This window comes from Cupressus sempervirens, chromosome 7 (genome assembly GCF_028749045.1).
Source record: "Cupressus sempervirens isolate cs-2001-9-10 chromosome 7, ASM2874904v1, whole genome shotgun sequence".
NCBI lineage: Eukaryota > Viridiplantae > Streptophyta > Pinopsida > Cupressales > Cupressaceae > Cupressus > Cupressus sempervirens.
In genome coordinates this window covers 865,401,588-865,428,811 of record NC_143124.1, presented here as the reverse complement: position 1 = coordinate 865,428,811, position 27,224 = coordinate 865,401,588, and the positions used below count along the sequence as shown (strand labels likewise).

At 32.1% G+C, this 27,224-nt stretch overlaps 1 protein-coding gene across 1 annotated transcript; it reads right to left on the bottom strand.

Annotated features, from left to right (window-relative positions):
* Nucleotides 1–1,154: 1,154 nt before the first annotated feature.
* On the bottom strand, nucleotides 1,155–5,670 carry LOC149550209 (delta-selinene-like synthase, chloroplastic). Its single transcript, XM_089795042.1, has 9 exons — nucleotides 5,491–5,670; nucleotides 5,229–5,410; nucleotides 4,193–4,308; nucleotides 3,772–4,013; nucleotides 3,572–3,663; nucleotides 3,367–3,456; nucleotides 2,593–2,950; nucleotides 1,717–1,968; nucleotides 1,155–1,616 (listed from the first exon to the last, which is right to left on the bottom strand). The coding sequence occupies exons 1-9, from the start codon at nucleotides 5,593–5,595 to the stop codon at nucleotides 1,320–1,322; spliced, it is 1,734 nt and encodes a 577-aa protein (XP_089651168.1). The 5' UTR covers nucleotides 5,596–5,670; the 3' UTR covers nucleotides 1,155–1,319.
* Nucleotides 5,671–27,224: the final 21,554 nt, after the last annotated feature.

Below are 27,224 nucleotides of genomic sequence, written 5' to 3'. Positions count from 1 at the left end.
GGTTGGTATCCAAAGATATAGTAGACTTTATAAAGATATTAATTATTTTCATTTAGTATTGGGGTGGGTGGGAAAAAAGTTGGAATAGATTTTGAAATGGTTTGAGGCATTTCATAACTACATATTTTTTAGATTGCCACTTTTTGGCACACCATGATTTTGCACATACCCATAAGATCTTTCACATTATGTTGTGACTACTAGTAGAATAAATATATCTTTTTAATATTTAAAAGATGTCAACATAGATCCTTCTCTAGGCAGTATTTTTCATCAAAGTTAAAGGTGCAATAGGTACCTACTTAAAGAAGATTACTTGATATATTTTAAATTTGTTACTATTTTAATATTTAAGCTAGTTATATTAACTTTGACAAATGTATTAAATTTATGACTACTATAACAATATGTAAGAGAAAACAAATGCATGAAATAGACTAAATTTATTTAATTTGTTTGTATTTTTTTGAGTTTTTAATTCTATATAAAGATTTTGTCACGTTGTTAATAGACTATATGTAATTTGACGATTTTATGCAATTAAAGCCACAAGTCTATGTATAGATCTGTTTGGAAAAAAAAATTGAACTCTGGAGATCAAGATTGAGTTGAAGAAAAACTAATTTTTTTATAGTAATTACATTTACAATTACAATTATACATGCATAAAATATCTTGTAATAAAAAATAATTATTTATATATAATAATTATAAAATAATGAATCAACAATTGAAAATTTTAATTGTAAATTTAATTTAATTACTAAATAAATATGATTTTTATATATGTATAGACATCTTTCTTTGCATTTTCCATTTAAGCCAAGTTGACTCAGTCATATCAAGTATAATAATCATTCTTAGATGAGAAACTAGTGAAGCCAATAAAATAAGATAATTACAATACTACTTTAGGGGTAAATTTTACCACAGTTTGTATTGTTCTTTATTCTTTATAATAAAATTCTATTAGCATTTGGTATATTGTACTTTTTAATTTAATTATTTCTTTCTTTAAAATAAATTGAAAGATGCTGGGTAATTTCATGAAGAAAAATAATCTACAATATTAACAATTGAAATTGAACATATATTTAAATAAATTAATTTATATCAATTGTTATTTGAATAGAGAATCAATATATAGAAGAGTATAGTAACAATTAAAAACAACATATATATTCGCGTAATAATAATACGATGCTATTACAATATAAATGAGGTGCATCCTTTAGAAATATAAAGTTAGAAGGAAACCTTTCAATCATTTTTAGATAATAGAAATTTAATTATTAGATGGTATAAGAAACTCCATCTTTTTATAATTGTATTGGATCAATAAGAATTTTGATTATGCGTTCCTTGTTCCCTTTGTCATGATATGAAAAACCATCTCCATATACGTAGAAACATTGCAATCCTCTATTCAAGTTCAGGCTTGTCTTTTCCCAATCAAACAATGTATTATCTTCTTTCAAATATTCCCATGTAAACTCTTTAAGTAACTGGTCAATCATATAATTGACATGGTTTATTGCCTCTTCTTCTGAAAATTCTGGATGATCCATCATATAACAAGAAATTGCTGAGGCTATTTGTCCAGATAGCTTATCATCCTTCATCATGATAAAAGGATATGTTAGTATGTTAATATAATAACTATGATATCTTTTGCATTTGGATCTAAATATCAATTGAAAAGAGAAAGATAAAAACCTGGTAATCATGAGCATCATCAATCAAGCGTGTCAATAACCATATGAACTCATAGAATCTACATTGGTTATTAAATGTCTTTTCAATAGCCTTGCCTCCTAGATCATTAGCTGCTAAGAGAAGAGGATGCAACAACAGTGGTCCAATTGCTGCAGTTGTGGCTGCAACCTTTATGTACTCGTTGTAAGTAGGAATATCTCCACTCATGTTCCAACGTGCTTGTTGTAGACTAGCTTCTACGTAATCCACCCACTAAACCACAACATATTTGAACTATTAATTTGATTTAATAACCATCTTTTTAATTAAATCTTTAAAAATAATCAAAATCGATCTATCTAATTTTTGAAAACTACTATGTTGATTTCATATCATTAATCTAGCTTCACTTAATTGTCCTATAAAAGAGAATAATATCTATATATAATAATAAATATTATATATTAATTATATTATTTTTTAGTGGAAATATATATATATATATAAAGTCTCTTTAAAAGGAAAATAGATTTATTATATCATTCACTTCAGTCAACACATTGAGTCTTCACCTTGGTGCATATAGAACACATTAAATTGTCTTAGTATTAATAATTGTTTAATTTAATAAACGTGTTATGATATTGTGCCTTTCTAGTAAAAGGTATTTGCATTTCTAAGTAGAGAATTTAGAAAACTTTTCATTCATGACATATCTTAATTTTTGCAAGCAATTGGAATGTATGTAAGAAAGGGTTACAATGTAATCACTTAAAATTAATTTGAAATAAAGTTAAGCGATATAAAAATAATAATTGTGAGAAAAGTATTTCAAAAATTGAAATTGAAATAAATGTAATTTTTTAAGAAAACAATATTTTGGGAAAGTAGACATACCGCTTTTGTAATAAATGGCATTGTGTCATATCCTTGCTTTTGAGTAGCCTCCCTTTCCATCTCATGTACTGTTTCAAAAATGAACTCTACAATCCTCTTAAAACTAGTTGGAATATCTTGTATAATAGAAACATCCCAACCTTGGGTGATGGCCTTAATAACAAGTTCAGCTTGCTCAAATGTCAAGTGATCATCAAGAAGATCATCCATTAGAGAAAGAAGTGTTGTTGATTTAGTAAAAGCAATTCTACTTCTATAAAACTGCATTTCATCTATAGCACTGACTCCTAACAAATAATATTCAATTGGACGTTGTCGAATTGAGATCAACTGAGTAATTCCAGACTCTATCCACCAACTGCCATAAAAATAAATCAAATTAATATTTTCATAAACTCATTTAAACTTATAAAGATTAAAAACCAATAGAAAACTGTTTTTAAAATACAAATTTTTTACATACTTCTTTCAAGCATGTTCATCCACTACAAAATGTATGTAATATGGCCACCTTTAGCCCAACCTTTTAATTATAATAAAATATAGTATGAAGGAAAAAAATAGAGAGCTATGAGAATTTACTTTTTCTTTTATATATGTAAAGTTTATTCAAAATACAATAAGAAATTAATTACTCATTTCATATATTTAAATTATCATATGGATAGTTTTAAAAATCTAATGAGATTATTTTTAAGTTTCTTTTATTTTGACATTATTTAATATCTCAATTTTTTTTTTTGAAAGCTTAATTTATTTCATAATGATAATTACCTTGAGACTAGCTTCATTTCCATCTTGTAAATGGACTGTAATATGTTGAAATCTAATTTTGCCAATTCAAAAATTTTTACATCCTTTACCCTGAAAGAAAAAAAAAAAAACAAGAGAATCCATCAATTAACTTAAATAAATTCACATCAATTTATTGTTCATAAATTTAAAAGATAAATCTTTAATAATATTTAACAACTTTTACCTGAGATTATCTAATTCATATATTTCGATGAAATTTCTTGCCTCCCATCTAGAAAAGGTGCGAGTCCAATTGTACAAGAGTGCATATTCCACCTATAAAATAGATATAATAATATTTAGTCAATACAAAAACTTTGTCCCCTAAACTCTTATTTAACAACTTTTTCTGATTGTTTTAAAAAAATTATCGAAATGTATTACCTCTTTCAGAAAGCCTTCCTTGCATCTGTGATCACAATCTTGTAATAATTGCTTAAGGTATATAGAGCTAAATATTTTAGCCTCTTCCATAATTTTTTCTCCTGGAAAGGCCACACTTGAAGCTCTTAAGAGATTAAGCATACTTCTCATTACATATTCATCCCTCATAATGTTCAGATTATCACACTTTCCTTCAGAGAAGAACTGCCCATGAGTTTTGCTCTTGAAGTTCTCCAACACATCTTCCCACATAACAACACAAACAAATGATTAAATGTCTATAAGTCAACAAGAAATATACTACATAAATGGATAATGAAACAAAAGACATTTTAAAAGTATGTTCTTTAATAGTTGTGACTTGCATATATAACTAAAGGATGGAAAAACATCTCAAAGAAAAGAGATATTCAGCAGGTACCTGCAGAAACATGATAACGATGAAGCCTGAGAAGTCTGATTCCTAAAGCTGTAGCATTCAAATCCTTTGTAACACTTCCGGATCCTAATCTTATGCCCATATTTCCATCCCAACATCTGTAATCATTGTAAACTAAACATTTTTTAAACCTTTTCTAATCATTTAAAATCCATTTCAAAACTGTGTTAAAATAGGAGAAGAGATCTATTAATAGACGTGAAGTTAGTTATAATTATCATTCTTAAAGAGCTCTTTAAAAAAATGAACTATTCAAATAAATAGTCAATCATACAAGTATACATAGTTGATATTTTTTGTTTTCTTTGATTTTTTTTGTTGATAATTGACCAATTTGTGTATTACTATTGGGACGTTTTATAAAGGGACTGGCTAATCTCCACAAAAAATGCAATAAAGACTGAAAAGAAAAAAAAAAAAAGGCCAAACTTTTTTGTTTTTCAGATTCTAAAAAACACAGTGGATTTTTTTCAAAGTTTTTATTCTTTTCGATCACAAAATATGCAGATCGTGAAGATCAAATGCTGAAATTTTAAAAAATATTCAGGATATTTTCGATTTTTTGAAATTTGGTCAACCTGCATTTTGTTGAGAGGATAGCTGTCCTTTTATAAAAGTTATTTGGACATTTTATAAAGGATATTTGGACATTTAACTACAAGTACTAATTATTTTTGAGCTAGGACTATTGTTGCATGAATATAGTAGGTTTCAGGAGAACTTTTTGGAATGACACTTTTATACTACTTTGTGTTCTATGGTCTCTCTAAAGAAAGATTTGTAAATACCCAAAAGCTAAAATCTTAGCTTTAACCTCTTCAGTTGCCTAATGAAAGTACACCAAAAAAATTGTTCAAATTTAACTTATAATTTAATTCTAGGTGCTACTAGATCTTTTCCCTTATTTATGGGCTGTATAGAAATTTTAGCATTGATAATAGAATCACATGTTAGAATTTCCGTAACAGTTTATATCTTTTATTAGCAAATTAAATGTCAAAAGAGAAATTTAACCGACCCATAAACATAATCAAGGGCCTCTTTTATCTCAGCCTGAAAATATCGATCTATTCCGAGGCATTGCAATGCATCAACCATTTCAAGCCGCTCGATGAAATCGCCATCTCCAGTTTGCATTTCTTTTAATAAGATTTTAACCTCGTTAACCAGTGTTTCAGCACGTTCCCGGTATTCAGGTTCCTGAAAACTATACAATCAGCACGGAAGAAAAATGCCAGAAGATTATAGAAAGATATATAAATATCTATGAAGTTATTTACCGCGTATGGTGTTTGGAGAGACTGCACAAAATCATTATTCCACTGGTTGACAGATCTTTCTGGTATATCAGAAACAGCAGCTTCACCTCCCTTCAAACTGGCCATTGGCGAAGCACTATAGACTCTAATTAACAATAAAACACAAGCTTAACACTTTTTCCTCGCACTTAGGAAAGGATTCTTTTGGCCGAGGGCTTACAATGGTATTTATAGGGAAAAACTGGCAAGACCACGTGAAGCTTTTTGTACGAATTACGATGCTTTCAGTCTTCCTTGGCAAGACCACGTGAAATTGTGTTGGCCACACGTCAGTCGTACACTGCAAGATTCCTTACATTGCGTAACATTGCCTACGTCAGTCATACAATGTAAGACTCCTTACATTGCTCTTAGATGGGCACTTGGCTCTTCCGGGGTACGCACACTTAATTGCTGGTATTTGTTACGAAGTGTCAAAGCAAACACGTTATTTGCCCTTTTTTAAAAACACGTTATTTGCCCTTTTTTAAAGTTTTGAAATATTGAAGTCAAGTCACAATCCCAATTTTTAGTACGAGACGTTTTATTGGTCAGCAGCGGTCCCATACCTGTGCTGCGTTTAATATTTTTACAACATCGGCAAAAAGCTATTTCAAGAGATAATAATTCAAGCTGATATAATAAGCAGGGATTCACTGAGTTATTTCAAGAGAAGGTTACATCAAGTCATGTGGACAATAATTCAAGCTGATATAATACGCAGGGATTCACTGAGTTATTAGTTCATACTATTTCAAGAAGGTTAAAATAAAGTAGTTTGAGTTGATTTGTGGTTGTGATGCAAATTTAATGATATACATCATGGCTATTTCAGAGAAGGTTACATCAAGTCATGTGGACAATAATTCAAGCTGATATAATAAGCAAGTTATTATGAATTTGGATTCACTTATTAGTTCATACTATTTCAAGAAGGTTAAAATAAAGTAGTTTGAGTTGATTTGTGGTTGTGATGCAAATTTAATGATATACATCATGGCTATTTCAGAGAAGGTTACATCAAGTCATGTGGACAATAATTCAAGCTGATATAATAAGCAAGTTATTATGAAATTGGATTCACTAAGTTATTAGTTCATACTATTTCAAGAAGGTTAAAATAAAGTAGTTTGAGTTGATTTGTGGTTGTGATGCAAATTTAATGATATACATTATGACTATTTCAGAGAAGGTTACATCAAGTCTTGTGGACAATAATTCAAGCTGATATAAAAAGCAAGTTATTATGAAATTGGATTCACTAAGTTATTAGTTCATACTATTTCATTAAGGTTAAAATAAAGTAGTTTGAGTTTATTTTTGGTTGTGATGCAAACTTAATGATATACATCATGCAATGCATTATGTAGGATAGTGTGTAGGTCAATTATGGTACTACTTATAATTGAGAATCTTTAATTGGTTTGTTTGTATGGGATTTGATATTAGAAACCATATATTACTTGATAAAGTTCACTCAAGATCTAAGATCAACAAAGAAATAGTAGCAACGAGAAAGTCACATTTCAAACTCTATATGGAACTTTTCCTTTTCTTATTGGACTGTTCAACTTTTGAGAGACATGAAACATTTGATCTTATAGATGACAATAAAAAAAATTATTTCATCACCCACTTGCAAATCTAGAGGCACATGTATCAATAGAAATTGTTTGCCTTGATAAGTAGCCTCTATTGTATATTTATCACCATGGTCATGTCAATTGTGAGACTCTATCGGACATATATCTAATACAACCCTAAAGCTTTACATACATTTTTTTGGTAAATGGTTAGATACATTGGCAATGCAAAATTAATGATTATATCACATTTTTTTGGTATTACTTAGTAGACTTGATAAAAATTGATAGCAAATAATGTGACTTATTATTGTCATCTAACTATACTTGTGAACATGTTGGCTATCTAAGGAAAATAACATGATCCATGGGAGAAGTGAAAACATCTATTCGAAATCAATTTCCTCCCTTATGATTTGAAATTTTAACCAGTTTATTATCTAAGATAAATTTATTTATGAGTTCTTATAACATGGGTCTTATGAGGCCATCCTTAAACATTACACACTATGACAAAAATTATGGTTGGAAAAAAAATCAACTTTTGCTATTTAGCACACTTCGCCTGGGAATCAAGCCTTAGTATGTGATGTTTAAGCCATATGGTCTTAAGAGGGTAATAGTTGACCATTTTTCTTAATTAAAGTATAGAAATAACCCCTATGTTTTGTAACCCTTCAATGTGAGACAAAATCCCTAGGACTTTCTTTAACCTTCCAAAAGTCATCATTGATAAGAGTGACAAGTTTGTATTATTGGTGGGGGTAAAGAGGTTAGGGATACCAACTCCAATCCCATATCATATTTAGGATGCATGAATTGGAGTAAGGAGAGTTTTTCGTTGTCAGAATATTTAGAATAACTACGAGGGTGAGGCGAGTGACTCAATTATTCTCAGGTCTAGATGTACCAATTCAACTTTTAGCAACTTATTAAAACTCATAAATCCACTTGGCCAATATAGAAACTCATTAGTAACTTATCTTATTCATTAAATGCTTTGTTCTTTGTCTACTATATCTTGAATAAAAAAAATAAACAACAGTAAATAGCATGCATCACCAAAAAATTCACAAATATATGACACTGGGATTTAATGTGGAAACCCAATTTGGGAAAAATCACCAAGTGTCATGGTACCACATTTTCACTCTTCTAAAGTCATCTCAGATAAGAGCCAACCGTATTAAAGGTTATAAAACACATTTTTATGTATGATCTTGTTAAAAAATTTAATCACCTTATTAGGAATGACCTTGTTAAAGGACTTTAGGTCATTCCATTAGAATATCACCTTGATTAAAGGATTTATAATATGACTATTAGGTCAGCCTTGATTAAAGGATTTTAGTGTCACAATGGTTAGAAAGTAATAGTTAAGCTTTAAAGATTAAAATAAAACTAACTTTGCAAATTTGGATCTCCATTCGCCTCATTCTTGGTTCGTTGACTAAACTTCATCATATTCTTCATCTATAATTTTCTTGGTAACCCTACTTATCACTTTTCTCTTGCAACTCTATTTTTCAAAAAATTTCCAAACAACAACCATAAAACATCTCTTGTTCCTTCTTAACATGTAGCTTAGATCTTTTTTCAATTAAACATCACTATAGATCTTAGGGTTTCATCAAATTCATTGAATCTATTTATCATTTTGTCCTTCTACTCCTTTCTTGAAAGTTCTGGAAGCTTCTCCTTGAATCCTCACCATAAATCGCTTAACAAACTCAATTCATGCATTAAATATGCTAGCTCATAAATTAGTATCATTCACGCTTTTCGACCAATCCAAAAATTCAACTATGTTAGGCTCAAGTCTCTAATCTTTCACAAACTATTAATTTTATGATACTTAGTCATCACTGTGTAGCTAAGTCACTATTGTTTTTTCTTGCTCAACTTACACTAGCTCGCTTGATCTTCACTACACTTAGTGATTACTTTGATTTTTCCTTTTATCCTTCTTTGTCATTATTGTCACTTGACAAATATTATTTTCTTGGCTATCTATTAAGTTTCTTAATCTTCTTCTTCATTGACCATAGTTTACTATGTCATACTTATATTTTTCTCATCTCTTCTATACTTCATAGGATGATCAAACAACATATTAGGTTGTCAAAGACAAAATGATTAAATGTCCATTTTAGTTCTATCATACTTAACCCTATTTTTTCAACAACTTGACTTGCTCACCTTGTTATCTCTTCTTTTCAAATCCTCTTCATCAATTAATTGATATGGCACTCTACTTTGTTAGTAAATGTCTTACCAATAAGGTTTGACATCAATGACAACATAACAATTATTCCAATTGTAGTTTCCAACAATCTCCCTCTTTTGCATTGATGGAAACACCTTTTGTTACCATGTAAATGCAAAAAGCTTGCTCATGATTTTCACTCTATTAGCTCCCTCTATAATTTTTATTAGATCTTCATTAATTTCCTCAGTTTCATTCTAATTCTCATGGACATGCAACCTCCAACATGCTTCCTCTTTGATTCTATTACACTTCTCCCCTTTAAGATACCAATTATAAATTCTTTATTCTAACACCAATTTTATTAGCACTTGTAATGACTCCCTCTTTGACATCTCTTATTGCAATTGGGTAGTAACACATCATCTTACTCTTTATTTGTAACTTATATGCAAACTAATCTTCATCTCCCTCTTTGATAACTATACCAAAGGCATCATTCACTATATACACATCATGCTCTTGTCACAATTCTGACCGGTCCTTCAAATATCACTCCTATCATATTTACTTCAAGCCTCATCTATTCATACTTATTTCCATCTTTTCACATCTTTAGGAGGGTAAACGCCCAAACTTGTGTCACCCTTTTGTAAAGGAAAAGGCTAACAAAAGTATAGTTGTTCACCTTCAATGACATAAAAGTGGTATTATTATTTAGAATTTGAAAATAAAGTAAACTAATGAAATGTGTAGAAATGGATGAAATTTAGGATTATAACTTTTAATAATTATTTGGAATAAAAAATGATATATTTTCATAATTTTTATACATAATTTTTTAGTTTCTGAAAAATGTTGAAAATTAGGGGTTTAGTTCCCACCACAAAACTATATCGAAATAAACTTATTTCTCTTTGAACTCAGACAATGTTATAGATAACATATATATCTAGAAAAATCAAAAATAAAAATTGACTTAAGACCTATATTTTCTCTTTTATAATGATTCAAATTTCAACTCACATGAAATCAATAGTTTTCAAATCCCACCACATTTTTCAAAACAAATTTATTCTAACTAGCAGAAAAATTATACATTCTAAAAGAGGACTCTCTCCTCTCAGATGCCATGTAATTTTTAAAAAAAATTGATATGATTTAATATAATTTTTTTCTCAAAATTAACATATTTTTTAGTGGTAAAATACATGCTTGTATAATTTTTAAATTACAATATAGTATATCTAATGAAAACACTATAAATTCTATATTAGAATATTTAGGACTTTGAGCTCTATAAAATGGTGTTTGTATGTTACTAAAAAAATATCACAAAAAATACTAAGAGTTATTGAAACATTAGCTTTCTGAAATAATTTTAGTTCTTTAGTATTTGGATACAAACTTGAAACATGCATTTAATTGACATTTTCAATTGGAAATGTGTGAAACCATATATAACTTGGCTAGAATGAATTTATCTACATCATATGTTTGAGAAAAAATGATTTTTGGATAGAAATACTCAAATTCAATTATTCTAATACATTAGCCTAAAAGGTGATTAAAGTGTGACCTCCTACATCAATGTGTAAGATATCGTGATCATAAAAAATTATGTAATGTAGCATCTCTACTTAGTTTTCTTTATATAAGAGAATGACCCCTAACTTACCTCTTAGATGTTAAAATCCATCCTTAGGTATTACCTTAGTGAATATATCAGTTATCTACTCCTTTGTGTTGACATATTCCAATCTTCTTCTCTGTCTTATATTAACTTCCTCAAGTAGTGATACTTCATACCACATTACACAATCAAGGCTTATCACTTCTCATTCCACATCCAATGAAAAGTTACTATTCTCGTACCCCACCCAATAGAAAGTTATGGTCCCAGTCAAGATGGATGTAATGAAGTAAAACATCCATGGTGAAAACTCATGAGAGTGAGGTTGCCCAAAGATACATCATAGGAAACTGATGCAAAATTTTCTGGGCTTGATGAAATCAACTTGGGGAAAACTGATGAGCATCTTCAAAATTTCCTTCCTTGGGGTCTTGAACCCACTAGCTTGAACTCCTTTGTTGTACCATTTTCTTCCTAGAGCTTGGGTTTTGGATAATTTTAGACAGTAGACAAACCATTGTATTGCTTCCCTATAAATGGAAATGAAAGTGTCTCCTAAAGTAAGGACAACCATCTATTAGTCCTAATCATACCTTCTATCATACAAAACCATCAGTTCCAAAAACTACATGACATAAATGAATTATTTAACTTGTAGTAGACTATAAGTGAAGATCTACATGGTCAATTGGTCCCCTTTTCTAATTCTCTCTATTAGATCATCTTGTAACATGTAGAACTCTATACATGTCGTGATTTTCATGTCAATTATGTACGTAAAGGATGTGTCAACTTTGGAAATAAGGAGCACTCTATCCTCTTGATATTTTTGATGCAAGGAGGGATGAGATAACCAGGGCCAAAGACACACCCAACTGTCTAAACCACCTACAAGAGTAAACATATTAGAAAACAACACAAAAACAAAAAATAGATAAGATAGAGGCCTTCTATGTTATGGCCAACATTACAATTTAGATTCATTGACAATGATAAAATTCACATTCCCAACTTGCTTCTAATCTTTTTACTCTACTTGATCTCCCTTCCTCCCCTAAAACTCTACTAAAGACCCATTTAAATACATGCACGGCCACAAGTCAGCTTATTGTAAATACCAACTAATTAAATCCTTACACTAAATTCCAAAACAAGACACAAGTCAGCTCTCAGCAAATACCTATCTTAAAATTAAATGCAAAGGTCAGCTCCAACAAGAAACTGCACATAGACAAGTTAAAAAATGAAAAACCAAACAAAATGGTTAAACTTAGTGAATTCAACAATTGAAAAAACTTGAAAATCAAAGAGAACTTGGCAATAAAAGGAACTCAAAAGCCAAACAAACTCGACAACCAAATGAACTCGGTAGCAACTATTAACCTGATAAAAATAGAGAACTTACCAATGCATGGCATTGTAATTCGACAACAACTAAGAAAATAAGAAGAATAGAAATGTAACTAAGGATGCTCCTACATCAAACAACTAGGTTTGAAAGAAATGGTTCTTGTAAGCCATTGAGATGTCACAAATTGAGTTGAATCCAACTTAGACTGGGAAATCCATGAAGCATCTTCAACTAGTCTATTCTTCCACTTTACCAAATACTCATATTAATCCTTCCATCTTGTGCTCTTACCAACTCCCTAATTTAGTATCTATTCAACCTCTTCAATTTTCTTCTTAGGATAATTATCTAATACAAAAACTTCATCATCCAATTCATGATATCCATATATATCAGTTGTATTGAATACAAGAGATATATCCCTGTCATTTGATAACTCAACATCATAATTATTACCATTGTCAAAATTCTTCAAGACCTTACAAGGTCCAGCCTTCTTCATCTTCAACTTACTACATGTCCACTAGAAAATTCTCCTTTCTTTAAATGAACCATCACCTCATCACCAACTTCAAAAACATGATGTCTTCTAGACTTATTTGCATTCTCCTTATACTTTAGATTACTTTGTTTCGACCTTAACTTTACTTCCTCATGCAAAGACTTCATAAAATCAACAAACTCTTCTCCTGCAACACTTCTCTTCTCTTCAACAAAAACATCTCTTAAATATTTTATCCCTTTAGGCTACATTCTAGTAACAATCACAAAAGGTGTTTTCTTTGTACTCCTATTTATGAAATTTTTATATGCAAACTTAGCCTATGCTAATACCATCTCCCAATTACTTGGCTTATCTCTAAGTAAACATCTTAGCAAATTATCCAAGCTAAACTCTTCACCACAACTGTTTATCTATTTGTTTGTGGATGGAATGTAGAACTAAGCATCAAATTGGTACCCATCTTCTTCTACAATGTTTTCCAAAAGTAGTCAACAAACTTACTATCTTTATTAAAAATAATACTTTTTCATAATCCATGCAATCTAACAATCTCTTTGAAGAAAACTTGAGTGACATGCTTTCATCTGATGTCTTCTTACAAGGTATGAAATGAACCATCATAGAAAATCTATCGACAACAACAAATATAGAATCATATCCCTTCACTGTCGTAGGCCAATCCAAGAAAAAAATCCAAACTAATGCCACTCCAAGATTTCTCGATAATAGAAATAGGTGTATAAAAATTAGTATTTTGACTTACTCCTTTTGCAACTTGAAAAAATCCACAACCCTTTACAAACTTCTAAACATCCTTGTACATCTGAGGCCAATAATACTTATCCTTCAATAGACTCAATATCTTTTCAATTCCAAAATATCCAGCTAATCCATCACTATTAGTTTCCTTAACCAAATTTAGCCTTAGCCTTATGACATTGTGTATTTTGAAGATTTGGATTTTATTTCATTGTATACTTAGGTTATATTTTAGATTGGTCTCATAATGATACAATTAACAGTATTTGGTTTGGATATGTATGATGACTTGTTGGGTCTACAAGTTGTGTAGTGTTGTAAGCAGTCTATAATTATAGGTTGCATTTATGGCTTGGTTATGGATTGCCCTTGCCCATGCTAATCTTTCATTATTCATGCATATTTAGAATGGTGGGTTATATTTTGGCTTTCTATGCCCTAAATCACATGATTTGTTGATTGTTTTTCATGTAGAAGGGATCATATGTTCCTAGGTATAGTAATGGTGGAAAATTGTGGTTGACTATTTTATATCGACAGGTTGGACAATTTGAGAGTTAGTTGTTTAGTTCATGGATCTAATCATGGTGCCATGGATTTTAGCATGAAATTATTGGATATATAGGTACATCGTTGATATTCATTGATTTGGATTCCTAATTTGGTTATGGTGGTATATCTTCTTGGTTGAGGATCATGGTTATTTGGTTTCTTTTGAGGAGCTCATGATGTGCACTTTGAGTCCTTTGGTGGATTGATTACTTTGTTAATTATCATGGTTAGAGGATGATTTTTTTCATCATCATGTCATGGAAATGTTGCATACACAGTTTTATGGGAGCTTGTGATAGTGATAAGGTGGTAGTGTAGGATTAGTTCCTAGTTTGGTTTGTATCTTCTCAAGTTTGGAGATCTTGGTTTCACTTGGTATTGACACTTTGGTTGTGATTGTAGACCTAGGGGATCTTCATGTAGGAGATGGATGTTATGATTCCATAGGTGACTCAATACTACAATTGAGTGGGCTTTTTTGCCATTGATATATTTATTAATTGTTTTCAAATGTTGGAAGTTTATCTTAAGAGCCTATTGTTGTAGAAGCGTCTTTGGCATTTCCATGATGTAGTTGTTATATTTATGGTGTATGGAGATGGTTCTTCATGGTGTGTGGAGATGGTAGCATCTTGAGGACTCACAGGGTTAATTGTAAAGGTGTGGTTTATGCTTTCATTTGACATATTATCCTTGGTGTTAGTATGGTTTCATTATTATGTCATGGTATACTCTTGATACACATTTAGAGTTTTGACATGTTATGGTATGTTCATATGCATCATGTTATCTCTTTGGTTGAGATTGTTTAGATCATTGTTTTATTCTTATGTTCCTGAGGCCATGGTTGGAACATTGACATTGATATTGGTTTATTTTCTTTTTATTGAGTACATTGACCATTTTTTGGATACTTCATGATATTTCTATGTTGCATTTGGGGTTGGCATGGGTTGATTAGTTATAGGTACTCATGGATAATTACAAACAGTGGCGATGCATATTTCTCATGGATTAGAGATATATTTGTTGGGATAATTTATGGTTTTAGAAGGAAGTCCAAGGGGCAATCACCTAATATGGACTTTAGAGGAGATTTTTCTTAGATGAGTCTTGATTGGATACTTGGATATCTTGATTAGTATTCTTATTACCCACTCTTGGTCTACTTAGCAATTTTCTACTTGAGAGGTATAGCCCATTATTTCTCTCAAGCGCATTGTGTTTACGCTTGCCTTTTATGATATGGATCTTGAGCTATTTTACTTGATTTATTTTTGGAGGGATCATTTGGGCAATGGTTTAGCATTGATTATCTCCTTTTACATATGTTGTTATGTTGGTTGAGGTTGGGAGATGATTTTACATTGGGCATAGTCCTTGGATTAGGAATGGTTATTCCTTGGTTTATGAATGGTTTATAAGTTTGATCTTCTTGTGAGAGGCTTAAATCCATGATTAGATATATGGTATGTTTTAAGTGTTATTATGGCTTCTTGGTTGGGGTTTTATGCAGGAGATATTACTTGGCACAGTTTACATCTAAAGGTGTGCCTAGAAGGACATGATACATATTATGATAAATGTATGGTTTCACCTTGGGCTTGGTTATCTTCTTGGATATTTTGGATTTGAGATAGGTTGCAAATTGTGATCACTAGTTTGTCTTCATGTATTTCATGTAAGAGATGTCATGGTTATTTCTTTATCTATTTCCTTTGTTGGTTTTTGATAACTTGAGAGAGTGTTCAAGACTTTTGATGAGAGTTCCTATAGGTTATTTGTTTATGTGTTGTGGATATCCTTGATACTACATGGAATCACTTCTTTGAGATATTGTGAGTGGATTGGTTACATATTTGATATTATCTTTTGCAGTGGGACCTTCTTGGTATATATGTGGCAAGTGTTTCTCTTGAGGCTTTTGATTGTAGGTTATACATTGGATATGTTCATTATGTGAGATTCACTTGGTATACTTTTGGAGGGAAGGATAGTTGGATGGGTTGGCACTTTGATGTCAGTTTTATTCCAACTATGGATATTTGAAAATTACAGATACATGTGATTACCTTTGGATCAAGTTTTTGTGCTTGGCATTTTAGTTGTTACATTATTTTTTGATCATCTAATGTGACAGGTTGGGTGACATTCTCTTTCGATGGCTTCTATGTATCTCTAGTGGTAGTGGAACAATAGGAGGTGGGATCATTCATGTTTGAGATCTTGGATACTTTGAATTTTTTGCAGGTTCTAGGTTGGAGTGCATGGTGTACTTTGATCCATGATGGTGGATGTATTAGGAGGAATTTTTACTTATTCATTTATGTGCCTACAGATTGACCCTATGTAATGTAAATAAGTGGGAGATTTTTGAGATTATTTTTATTGCACACATTGCATAATATTGTTATATTGTATTATTTTATTTTATTATGTAATTTTACACCTTGGAGCACCTAAAGGGACATGTCTTATATAAAGATTCCCATGGGATATACTTGAATATTTGTATTGTAACATTGTGATAACATTTGATATAATTGTTTAACATTGGGGAAAGAATTAAATTTCCAATATTAAATGTGGGGTCTGTTGGTTTGAATTTTCACATGATGGAAGTCCTCTGTCTAGGAATAGAAATTTTTAGATTGTACCCATTAATAGATAATAGGGTTTCTAGATAAGTTGTCTATTTGCAAGCCTTTGAAAGTTTTATGAAAACCCTATGTTTCTTTCCATTCATAAACGGTTAGGCGCAAAATGTTTGAATTTTTAAATTGGGCGAATATTCTACTCCCTTTATATCTTTTGCACCACAAGCTACTTTTCCTCCCAGATTCACCAACCGTCCGATCTAAGTAGATCAACCATTGTCATTTCCTCGCTATGAAAACATGGGCACTTTTTATGTATAGCGAGGTAGCGAGTGCCCCAAATTTGTAAGACAAGACCGCAAAATGAAGACATGGCAGTTGGAGAATTGTTTTTTGGCTGAATTCTTAGTCACGTGCACTTTGCAAGTACTGTCAGAGCCGAAAAAGGGACCTAGTTAGAAATAGTCAAAAGTCGGTGGCAAAATGAGGTACTTTTCTGATACTTCACTACCTCACTATCAAAAAATTTTAACATCTAGCCATTAGCGAAGTATTGAGGCACCATAAAATACAAGATACGGTGGCCTCAAAATTTATCGATAACCATGATTTGTTCTGGCAGCATGACAGTAATAAATGCTGTTGTCAGAAGCAGTTGGGAGGAGAAATAATGATTTGAGGGGTCCTTCTAGTTTATGGCACCGAGATTTATTGAATTTGTCAGAGGTCTCTACGTCGCTATCAAAAAATTCGTCCACCTCGCTGTTAGCGAAGTAGCGAGGCACTATAAAATCAACAGCTCGTGAGACCTGAAGTAACGTGAATGATGACTACGACTGAAGTAAAGTCTTGTTGGGAGTCAACAGTGCAGAATCTCCTACGTCAATGATACTCTGGACCCATGCCCCATTGATCAAGTCTACAAGAAATCCTGATCGACAAATCAAAGGGAAATCAACAGCCCTCGCTATCTCGCTTTGGAAAGTTGTGAGTCATTTAAGCTATGTGACATAGTGAGTATGGGGCCAACCACCTTTCAGGAAACTTCGTATGGTTTATGATTTTGATCTTCTTATGGGAGGCTTAAATCCATGATTAGATATATGGTATGTTTTAGGTGTTATTATGGCTTCATGGTTGGGGTTTTATGCAAGACATCTTACTTGGCACAGTTTACATCTAAAGGTGTGCCTAGAAGGACATGATACATATTATGATAAATGTATGGTTTCACCTTGGGCTTGGTTATCTTCTTGGATGTTTGGTTTTACTTACATTGGATTTGGGATAGGTTGCAAATTGTGATCACTAGTTTGTGTTCATGTATTTCATGTAAGAGATGTCATGGTTATTTCTTTATCTATTTCCTTTGTTGGTTTTTGATAACTTGAGAGAGTGTTCAAGACTTTTTATGAGTTATCCTATAGGTTATTTGTTTATGTGTTGTGGATATCCTTGATACTACATGGAATCACTTCTTTGAGATGTTGTGAGTGGATTGGTTACATATTTGATATTATCTTTTGTAGTGGGACCTTCTTGGTATATATGTAGCAGGTGTTTCTCTTGAGGCTTTTGATTGTAGGTTATACATTGGATATGTTCATTATGTGAGATTCACTTGGTATACTTTTGGAGGGAAGGATAGTTGGATGGGTTGGCACTTTGATGTCGGTTTTATTCCAACTATGGATATTTGAAAATTACAGATACATGTGATTATCTTTGGATCAAGCTTTTGTGGTTGGCATTTTAGTTGTTACATGATTTTTTAATCATCTAATGTGACAGGTTGGGTGACTTTCTCTTTCGGTGGCTTCTATGTATCTCTAGTGGTAGTGGCACAATAGGAGGTGGGATCATTCATGTTTGAAATCTTGGATACTTTGAGTTTTTTGCAGGTTCTAGGTTGGAGTACATGGTGTACTTTGATCCATGATGGTGGATGTATTAGGAGGAATTTTTATTTATTCATTTATGTGGCTACAGATTGACCCTATGTAATGTAAACAAGTGGGAGATTGTTGAGATTATTTTTATTGCACACATTGCATAATATTGTTATATTATATTATTTTATTTTATTATGTAATGTTACACCTTGGAGCACCTAGGGGGACATGTCTTATATAAAGATTCCCATGGGATATACTTGATGATTTGTATTGTAACTTTGTGATAACATTTGATATAATTGTTTAACATTGGGGAAAGAATTCAATTTCCAATATTAAATGTGGGTTCTATTGGTTTGAATTTTCACATGATGGAAGTCCTCTGTCCAGGAATAGAAATTTTCAGATTGTGCCCATTAATAGATAATAGGGTTTCTAGATAAGTTGTTTGTTTGCAAGCCTTTGAAACTTTTATGAAAACCCTATGTTTCCTTCCATTTGTAAATGGTCAGGCGCGAAATGTTTGAATTTTTAAATCGAGTGAATATTTTGTTCCCTTTATATCTTTCGTGCCCCGAGCTACTTTTCCTTCCGAATTCCCCAACTGTCTGGTCTAAGTAGAACAACCATTGTCATTTCCTCGCTATGAAAACATGGGCACTTTTTATGTATATCGAGGTAGCGAGTGCCACATAGTTGTAAGATAGGACCACAAAATGAAGACACGGCAGTGGGAGAATTGTTTTCTGGCTGAATTCTCAGTCACGTGCACCTTGCAAGTACTGTTAGAGCCGAAAAAGGGACCCAGTTAGAAACAATCAGAAGTCGGTGCCAGAATGAGGTACTTTTTTTATACTTCGCTACCTCGCTATCATAAAATTTTAACATCTCACTATTAGTGAAGTAGTGAGGCATTGTAAAATACAAGATACAGTGGCCTCAAAATTTATCGATAACCGTGATTTGTCCAGGCGGCATGACAGTAATAAATGTTGTTGATAGAAGCAGTTGAGAGGAGCAATAATGATTTGAGGGGTCCTTCTATTTTATGGTACCGAGATTTATTGAAGTTGTCGGAGGTCTCTACCTCGCTATCGATAAATTCTGCCATCTCGCCGTTAGCGAAGTAGCAAGGTGTTGTAAAATCAATAGCCGATGAGACCTCAAGTAACATGAATGATGACTAGGAATGAAGTAAAGTCTTTTTGGGAGCCAGCAGTGCAGAATCTTCTATGTCAACGATACTCTTGACCTATGCCCCATTGATCAAGTGTACAAGAAATCCTGATCGACATATCAAAGCAAAATCAATAGTCCTTGCTATCTCGCTTTGGAAAGTTGTGAGTCATTTAAGATACGCAACATAGTGAGTATGGGGCCCACCACCTTTCAGGAAACTTTGTGCAGTTTCTCCACCTTTGATTCAATTTCAGATCAATGGCCGTTGTTGTCTTGCCATAAAGAGTTGCTCGAACAATACATATAGAAAGGTAGTGGATGAGGGCCCACCACTATTTTTCTAAGCAGTAGAGTAACATATGATCTACAAGATCAAGATCAAATCGATGGTTGTCACTACTTTGCTATAGCAAGGTGCTAATTCTTAATATATAGCGAAGTAATGACTTGTTGACACGTGTCTTCAATTGCCAATGGGTCCAGAAAGAAGCACCATCAAGGAAAGAGTTGTGTACATGGGAAATTTTCATTGGATTAGAGGGCCAACTTGTCGAGTGCAACACCTAGTTGTCCTTCTCTATACCCCATGATTGTATGATTTTAAAGATTGATAGCAAAGTTTTAAATACTGAAGGTGGTGGCACTCTGCACATTAATAAGATGTGAAATGTTTCGCATGTGAAGTTAATAACAGAGTATAACAGGAAAGATTTTCCTAGTTTCACCTTGCACGAATAAAGATTTTGAAATCTTTTCTGAACAAATATAATTACTGCAAGGATTCAAATAAATCTAGCATGAGTGTGAAGCGATTGGTTCAAAGATAAATTTCAGAGTTACGAAGAGCAAAAAACTACAAGTAAGTTCTCATGCCATAGTTTTTGATTTTTTTTAGTCAAGATTGTATGGTTTAATCAAAGGATGGTTCTAAAGAGTTCATTAGATCTTGGGTTGTAGATAGCAGAGGGATTACTAGTTAAAAATACTTGGGCCTGGGATTGTAATATCCCACATACTAGTTCAAACTGGTTTGCAGAAAATAAGTGTTTTGTCCCATATAGAAGTATATGGATTTCTGATAGAGGAAAACTAGTAATCCTGAGTGTTTTCTTAAAGTTTCATCTCTTTGAAACTATGGTAAGATGTCATAGTCCAGTAACCAAGGTTTTGAGAATGATAATGAATGAACCTGGTAAGATAACAACCCTCTCAATGGTAACATCATCCTTTAAACAAATTTTCAAGATATCATAGCCTGATGCTAGGGTAACAGAAATGTGTGGGATCTTGTGCATAGTTTTTGAGGAAGGTGAAGAAGATTTCATACTCACGGGTATGGTCATTCTCACTTTTTGTTAGCATGCGGCTTTTTTGTGTCAGTGGATGGAAAATTTTGGTCAAAAGGTGGTTAAGAAAGCAAACGTGGTTGGGAATCAGAAGTTACCCATTTTGTTATATTTGATAGCCACATTGTCTCCCTGCTCAAGGGTTGCACACTAAGTAATTTTTCCATTATTTCTAAAGCCTGGCATGATCAGTGAAGAGTGGGAAGTAAAGATGAATTTTACAAAGTATTTATCTTGACAAAACCCACGAGTTGAGGATAGAATGCAATCATCAGAATATATTTTGTTAGGGACAAGCTTAATAGTTACATATACGACAGAATCACCATTGGAGAAAAATCAACGAAAGTAGGTGATAGACAGAAGCCCGCAAGAGAATGTGTGATTGGCATAACTTCCTGTTAGTCATTTTCTTTTTGATAGATGTATGTATTTTCCTCTTGTAAGGACATCTGTCAGTCACATTTTCCCTTTTCTTGTTGCAACTCACACCTATATAAGTGAGTTTTCAAGGCAATGTGAAGGTCTGAATTCTATTTTTCTAAGGGATATACTTAGTCTATTTTTGGTCCATTCTTTTGAAAGAATTGCTGGTGTATTTTCTCTGTCAGATCTTGAGATGAATATAGAATGAGTTGTGTTTCTTCTGAAGGTCATTCTGAGTCTATTGTAAATTGTATACAATTTTGAAGGAAAATGAATACAAATTATGAATTGTCCCCATATCAGTTCTTTCTGAACTTTGTCTCCTTTTGATTACTTGGTTATCTTGATGTTGTATAGGTAAAGGCTTGTGCAATTGAATGTAATCTAGTTAGGTTGTATATCTATTTATCACTGTTGTTAATTCAATGGATTACGTAAAAGCTCTAATGAATATGATAAGATTACTGTAGTAGGGGAAAGTATTTTGAATGATGAGTTCTGATAAGAATTGCTGATGAAATTTTTTTGTAAGGCAACAAATTAGATCTAAGAATTTGCTGTAGACTCTGAACCCCAATGGATTAGGAACTGATCAAAATTTGATCCAGCTGTAAGAGAAATGTGTCACAAATGGTTTTAAAAAAAAATGCAAAATTAAATCAATTTTACTTTATTTCATGTAGATCTTAAAAGTTTGCCAATACTCGTCTACATGGAATATTTTAGCTTAAGTTAGCCACTATTGCTGAGAACACTTGTAGATCTATAGAAGAATTTTTGGTCATATCTGTTATATGGGATGTGTTTATCAAGTTATCAAGAATTGGATATGTATTTGAGGATTTGAGATGAGAATCAAAATGAAACTAAAAAAATCCTCATATAGTTTTCACAGTCTTGAATCATCCTTGGGTATACCCACCCTAGCTTTGCAGAGCCAGAAGTGTAGAAAACCACCCTTGGTTTTGTTGAAGCTGGGCCCAAATGGTTTTGCACATACAATTGCTAATAAGAATTGGCTAATCTTTACATTGTGTGAGTATTATCATCTTGGTATTAAGCATTTTGTTGCTTGGTAGTTTTGAAACACCAACAGGGTCAATGGGTTAGGTAGCACATAATTTTAGCACATAGGTTATTTAATACTACTTGGTAGTTTTTTGGGACTTTATACTATACAAGAAAACACAAGGGTAGTTGGAGAGACAAGACAAAATGCGTATAGGAAAAGTCCAGCAAGACAAGGCTTGATAGGTTAGCAAAGGGAGAATTTGTGAAGGTTGGAAGCATGGCATGGGATGTGTGGATTCATTCTGGTTCATCTGGATTTTTTGGTCATGTCTATGGCTTTGAAGGTTTCCATGAGTGTATTACAATGGTGTTTTGTTGAATAATGCATAGTGATGAATGCTTTTGGAGGTTGGGACTTTAACTCAATGAGGGTTTCCTAGGGTATATCACATGTCACATTTTTGTAGTCATGTTGTCTATTCTCCTGCAAATGGATTTTAATTACATACTTGTTTCAGATTTATTATGGGTTATGTAGAGCGGTTGTATTTTTATTGCAAGTTTCCTTACATTAATGCTTTCTTTCTTTTGTAGAAGTATTTCGGTTTTAGGTCCCCTATAGAAACCCTATTTTAGCCTTAATAAAAAATATTCAAAGATTTGACATTAATTAGATTATCTATCCATTTCTTGTGAACAAATTTATACATTTCTTGGACATGACAGGAGATTGGCAAACTAATCTTTTCTTTCAACAAAATATAAAATCTAAATAATATTTTATGTTAATGAAAATTTTAACTTTTGATTTTAGATTTTATTTAAATTATTATTTTTTATTAAGGTTAAAGTAAGTTTTGAGAGGATTGGAAACCCCATACAAACATATAGATTTTATTGTAGATCTATGATACAATAGTAATCTAGATGTACTCCAAAATGAGGTGATCTAGAAACCAAAAAGCAAACACACAGTGGAAAATGAACAAGACGAATGAGATTTAGACCTAGAGAGACAAGAGAGACAATATTTCATATATACGAATCAAGAAGTTTGCATCGAACATGTCCAGTTGTATGACCTTTTGGGTTATTGCAATTACAAAGAAGAATACATCTTTCAAAGAAGAACAGATCTCAAGACTCAAATGAGAACTTCTATCTTCAAGCTACCCCATGTTAAGACTCTACCCAAGGTCTCCTCAAATACTTGCATGACTACAAGTTATCCTATTATAAATTACCAGATAAATAAACACTTACATCAAATGCATAACCAAGCCACAAGTCGGCTCTTAACAAATATGAAATACCTATCAAAAAATTAAATATGTGCAAGGTTAGCTCAAACTAGAACCAAACATACAAAGCTTGGTGAAAGAAGGACCAAGAAAAATATTGGTACTCGACACATATAGGATCACTCAGCGCCAATAGGAATACTCGGCACATGTAGGAACACTTATCACATGAAGAAATACTCTATGGGATGTGTGGATTCATTCTAGTTCATATGGATTTTTTGGTCATGTCTATGGCTTTGAAGTTTTCCATGAGTGTATTACAATGGTGTTTTGTTGAATAATGCATAGTGATGAATGTTTTTGGAGGTTGGGACTTTAACTCAATGAGGGTTTCCTAGGGTATATCACGTGTCACATTTTTGTAGTCATGTTGTCTATTCTCTTGCAAATGGATTTTAATTAAATACTTGTTTCAGATTTATTATGGGTTATGTAGAGTGGTTATATTTTTATTGCAAGTTTCCTTACATTAATGCTTTCTTTATTTTGTAGAAGTATTTGGGTTTCAGGTCCCCTATAGAAAAAATATTTTAGCCTTAATAAAAAATATTCAAAGATTTGACATTGATTAGATTATCTATCCATTTCTGATGAACAAATTTATACATTTCTAGGACATGGGAGGAGATTGGAAAACTAATCTTTTCTTTCAACAAAATATAAAATCTAAATAATATTTTATGTTAATGAAAATATTAACTTTTGATTTTAGATTTTATTTAAATTATTATTTTTTATTAAAGTTGAAGTAAGTTTTGTGTGGACTTGAAACCCCATACAAACATATAGATTTTATTGTATATCTATGATACAATAGTAATCTAGATGTAATCCAAAATGAGGTGAGCTAGAAACCAAAAAGAAAACACACAGTGAAAAATGAACAAGATGAATGAGATTTAGACCTAGAGAGAAAATATTTCATATATACAAATCAAGAAGTTTGCATTGAACATGCCCAGTTGTATGACCTTCTGGGTTATTGCCATTACAAAGAAGAATACATCTTTCAAAGAAGAATAGATCTCAAGACTCAAATGAGAACTTCTATCTTCAAGATACCCCATGCTAAGACTCCACTTTCTCAAATTTATGATTAAGACTCTACCCAAGATCTCCTCAAATACTTGCATGACCACATGTTAACCTATTATAAATTATCAAATAAATAAACACTTACATCAAATGCATAACCAGGCCACAAGTCGGCTCTCAACAAATATTGAATACCCATCATGAAACTAAATATGTGCAAGGTTAGCTCAAACTAGAACCAAACATAGAAAGCTTGGTCAAAGAAGGACCAAGACAAATATTGGTACTCGACACATATCGGATCACTCAGCACCAATAGAAATACTCGACACATGAAGAAACACTCATCACATGAAAAAACACTCAGCCATACTTAGTACATGAAGAACCACTTAGTCAGTACTAGATAACTTGACACACATTGCAACTCAACTAACATTGTAACTCAACAAACACTGCCTTCGACCAACTTGGCACTTAAAAGCTCACACTATCAACATTGGGAGAAAAAATGGGATAACATGCAAACTAGTATGTTAACATGATGGTGGAAAACTTCAACTCAGAAATGAGTAAAAATTTACTGGCACTCAGTAATTATTGTAACTCAGTAACAACCAATAGAATCAATGGGATAATAGGATGCTCAGGATGCTCCTACATTATACTACCAAGGTAAATAGAAAAGACCTTAGATGCTCCTACATCAGACTCCCTAGGTAAATAGAAAAATGTGTCCCACTTTTTGCATCCAAAAGAAAACTCCACACTTAGCTTCATCTTAACAAAAGGTTTCCAAACCACCACGGATAAAAGACCAAATCTAAAAATCACAATGCTCCATCTGCAACTTGTCATCATAATCATCCATAGCATCATCCTCATACATGAAAACCAGATCAGCAACAATATCCAAATCACAAACTCGATAAGCAATAACATATGAACTTAGATCCATTATAGCAAAATCATATAAATCCATAATATAGAAATCCTCCACCAAATCAATACTAAATGAATCCATATTAGGAACATGCAACAATAACCCTATGCCATCCATGCTCATAACAATATATATATATATATATATATATATATATATATATATATATATATATATATATATATATATATATATATATATATATATATATATATATATATAGACACACACACACACATGCTCATTCTTCTAGCAACATGTAGTTTAGCAACATCATCAAAGTCCACATCAGCAGAAAAATTCATATCCTTAAGCATATCAGCAATATAAAAGTTTAGATCCATATCAGCAACAACAACATCATGTAAATCTAGATCCATATCAACAACAACAATAATATCATGTAATCCTACATCAATAACATCTCTAAAACACTCAACCAAAGAAAGTAAATCCATCTTCTTACCACAAGCAACATCTAGATCAATAACATCAATAATAGAATGAACATATAATTCTAGATAAGCTATGACAACAATAGATAAGTCCTCAATCACATTCATTTCAACATTAACATCATTTCGAATAATAAAAAATTCAAATTCCTTACAAATATAAGAAAAATTGTCCTCCTTAGCAATCTCATTGTGCTCAACAAGATTCCCTATGATTTCCATGTCAAATCTATCCATTTGCTCATGAAAACCAAAAGATACTTCATAAATTTCAGTAAAATCATCATGCACTTCCATGTTCTGTCTTCTTCTCTTCATAATCTTTTTAACCAGACAAACAACTTTCTTGCTAATCATTAGATGCTAACTAAAATTAGACTCTTCCAAATCAGCAATCCTTTCATGTAAATCATCCCAAAAAAAGCATACTCATTGCTCTCAACATCATCAAGATGTCTTCCATGATATTGTGCTAACTCAATGGCTTCTACTCTGGCTACAAGTTTTCTCAACATTTCAAATAATTTTGGATCCACATCTCTCCTTCTTGTTGGATACAACTGATTAATTGTGTGATTTCTTTGATGTTACAAAAATTTCATATTAGTTGACACTTAGCACATGCCGAGATCACTTGGTCAGTGAAGATAGTTTTCCTAGTCGGCCAAGCATTCTTGAGTTTACTTTGTATAGAAGGCAGTTTCTACTAAGATCACTTGGGCATCGAAGGAACTTAAGTAGAAAAGAGTGTTAACCAAGCTCACTTGATTAACAAAGGAAAAGTTGAATAGAGTCAATGTTAACTGAGTTCACTCAGTTGCTAAAGGAATTTCGTAAGTTCACAATGTTAACCGAGCTTCTGTTGGTTAACATAGGAAATTACTTTAGGAATAGTTTATACCAAGCTAGGTTGGCTATCAAAGGATTTTCTTATTT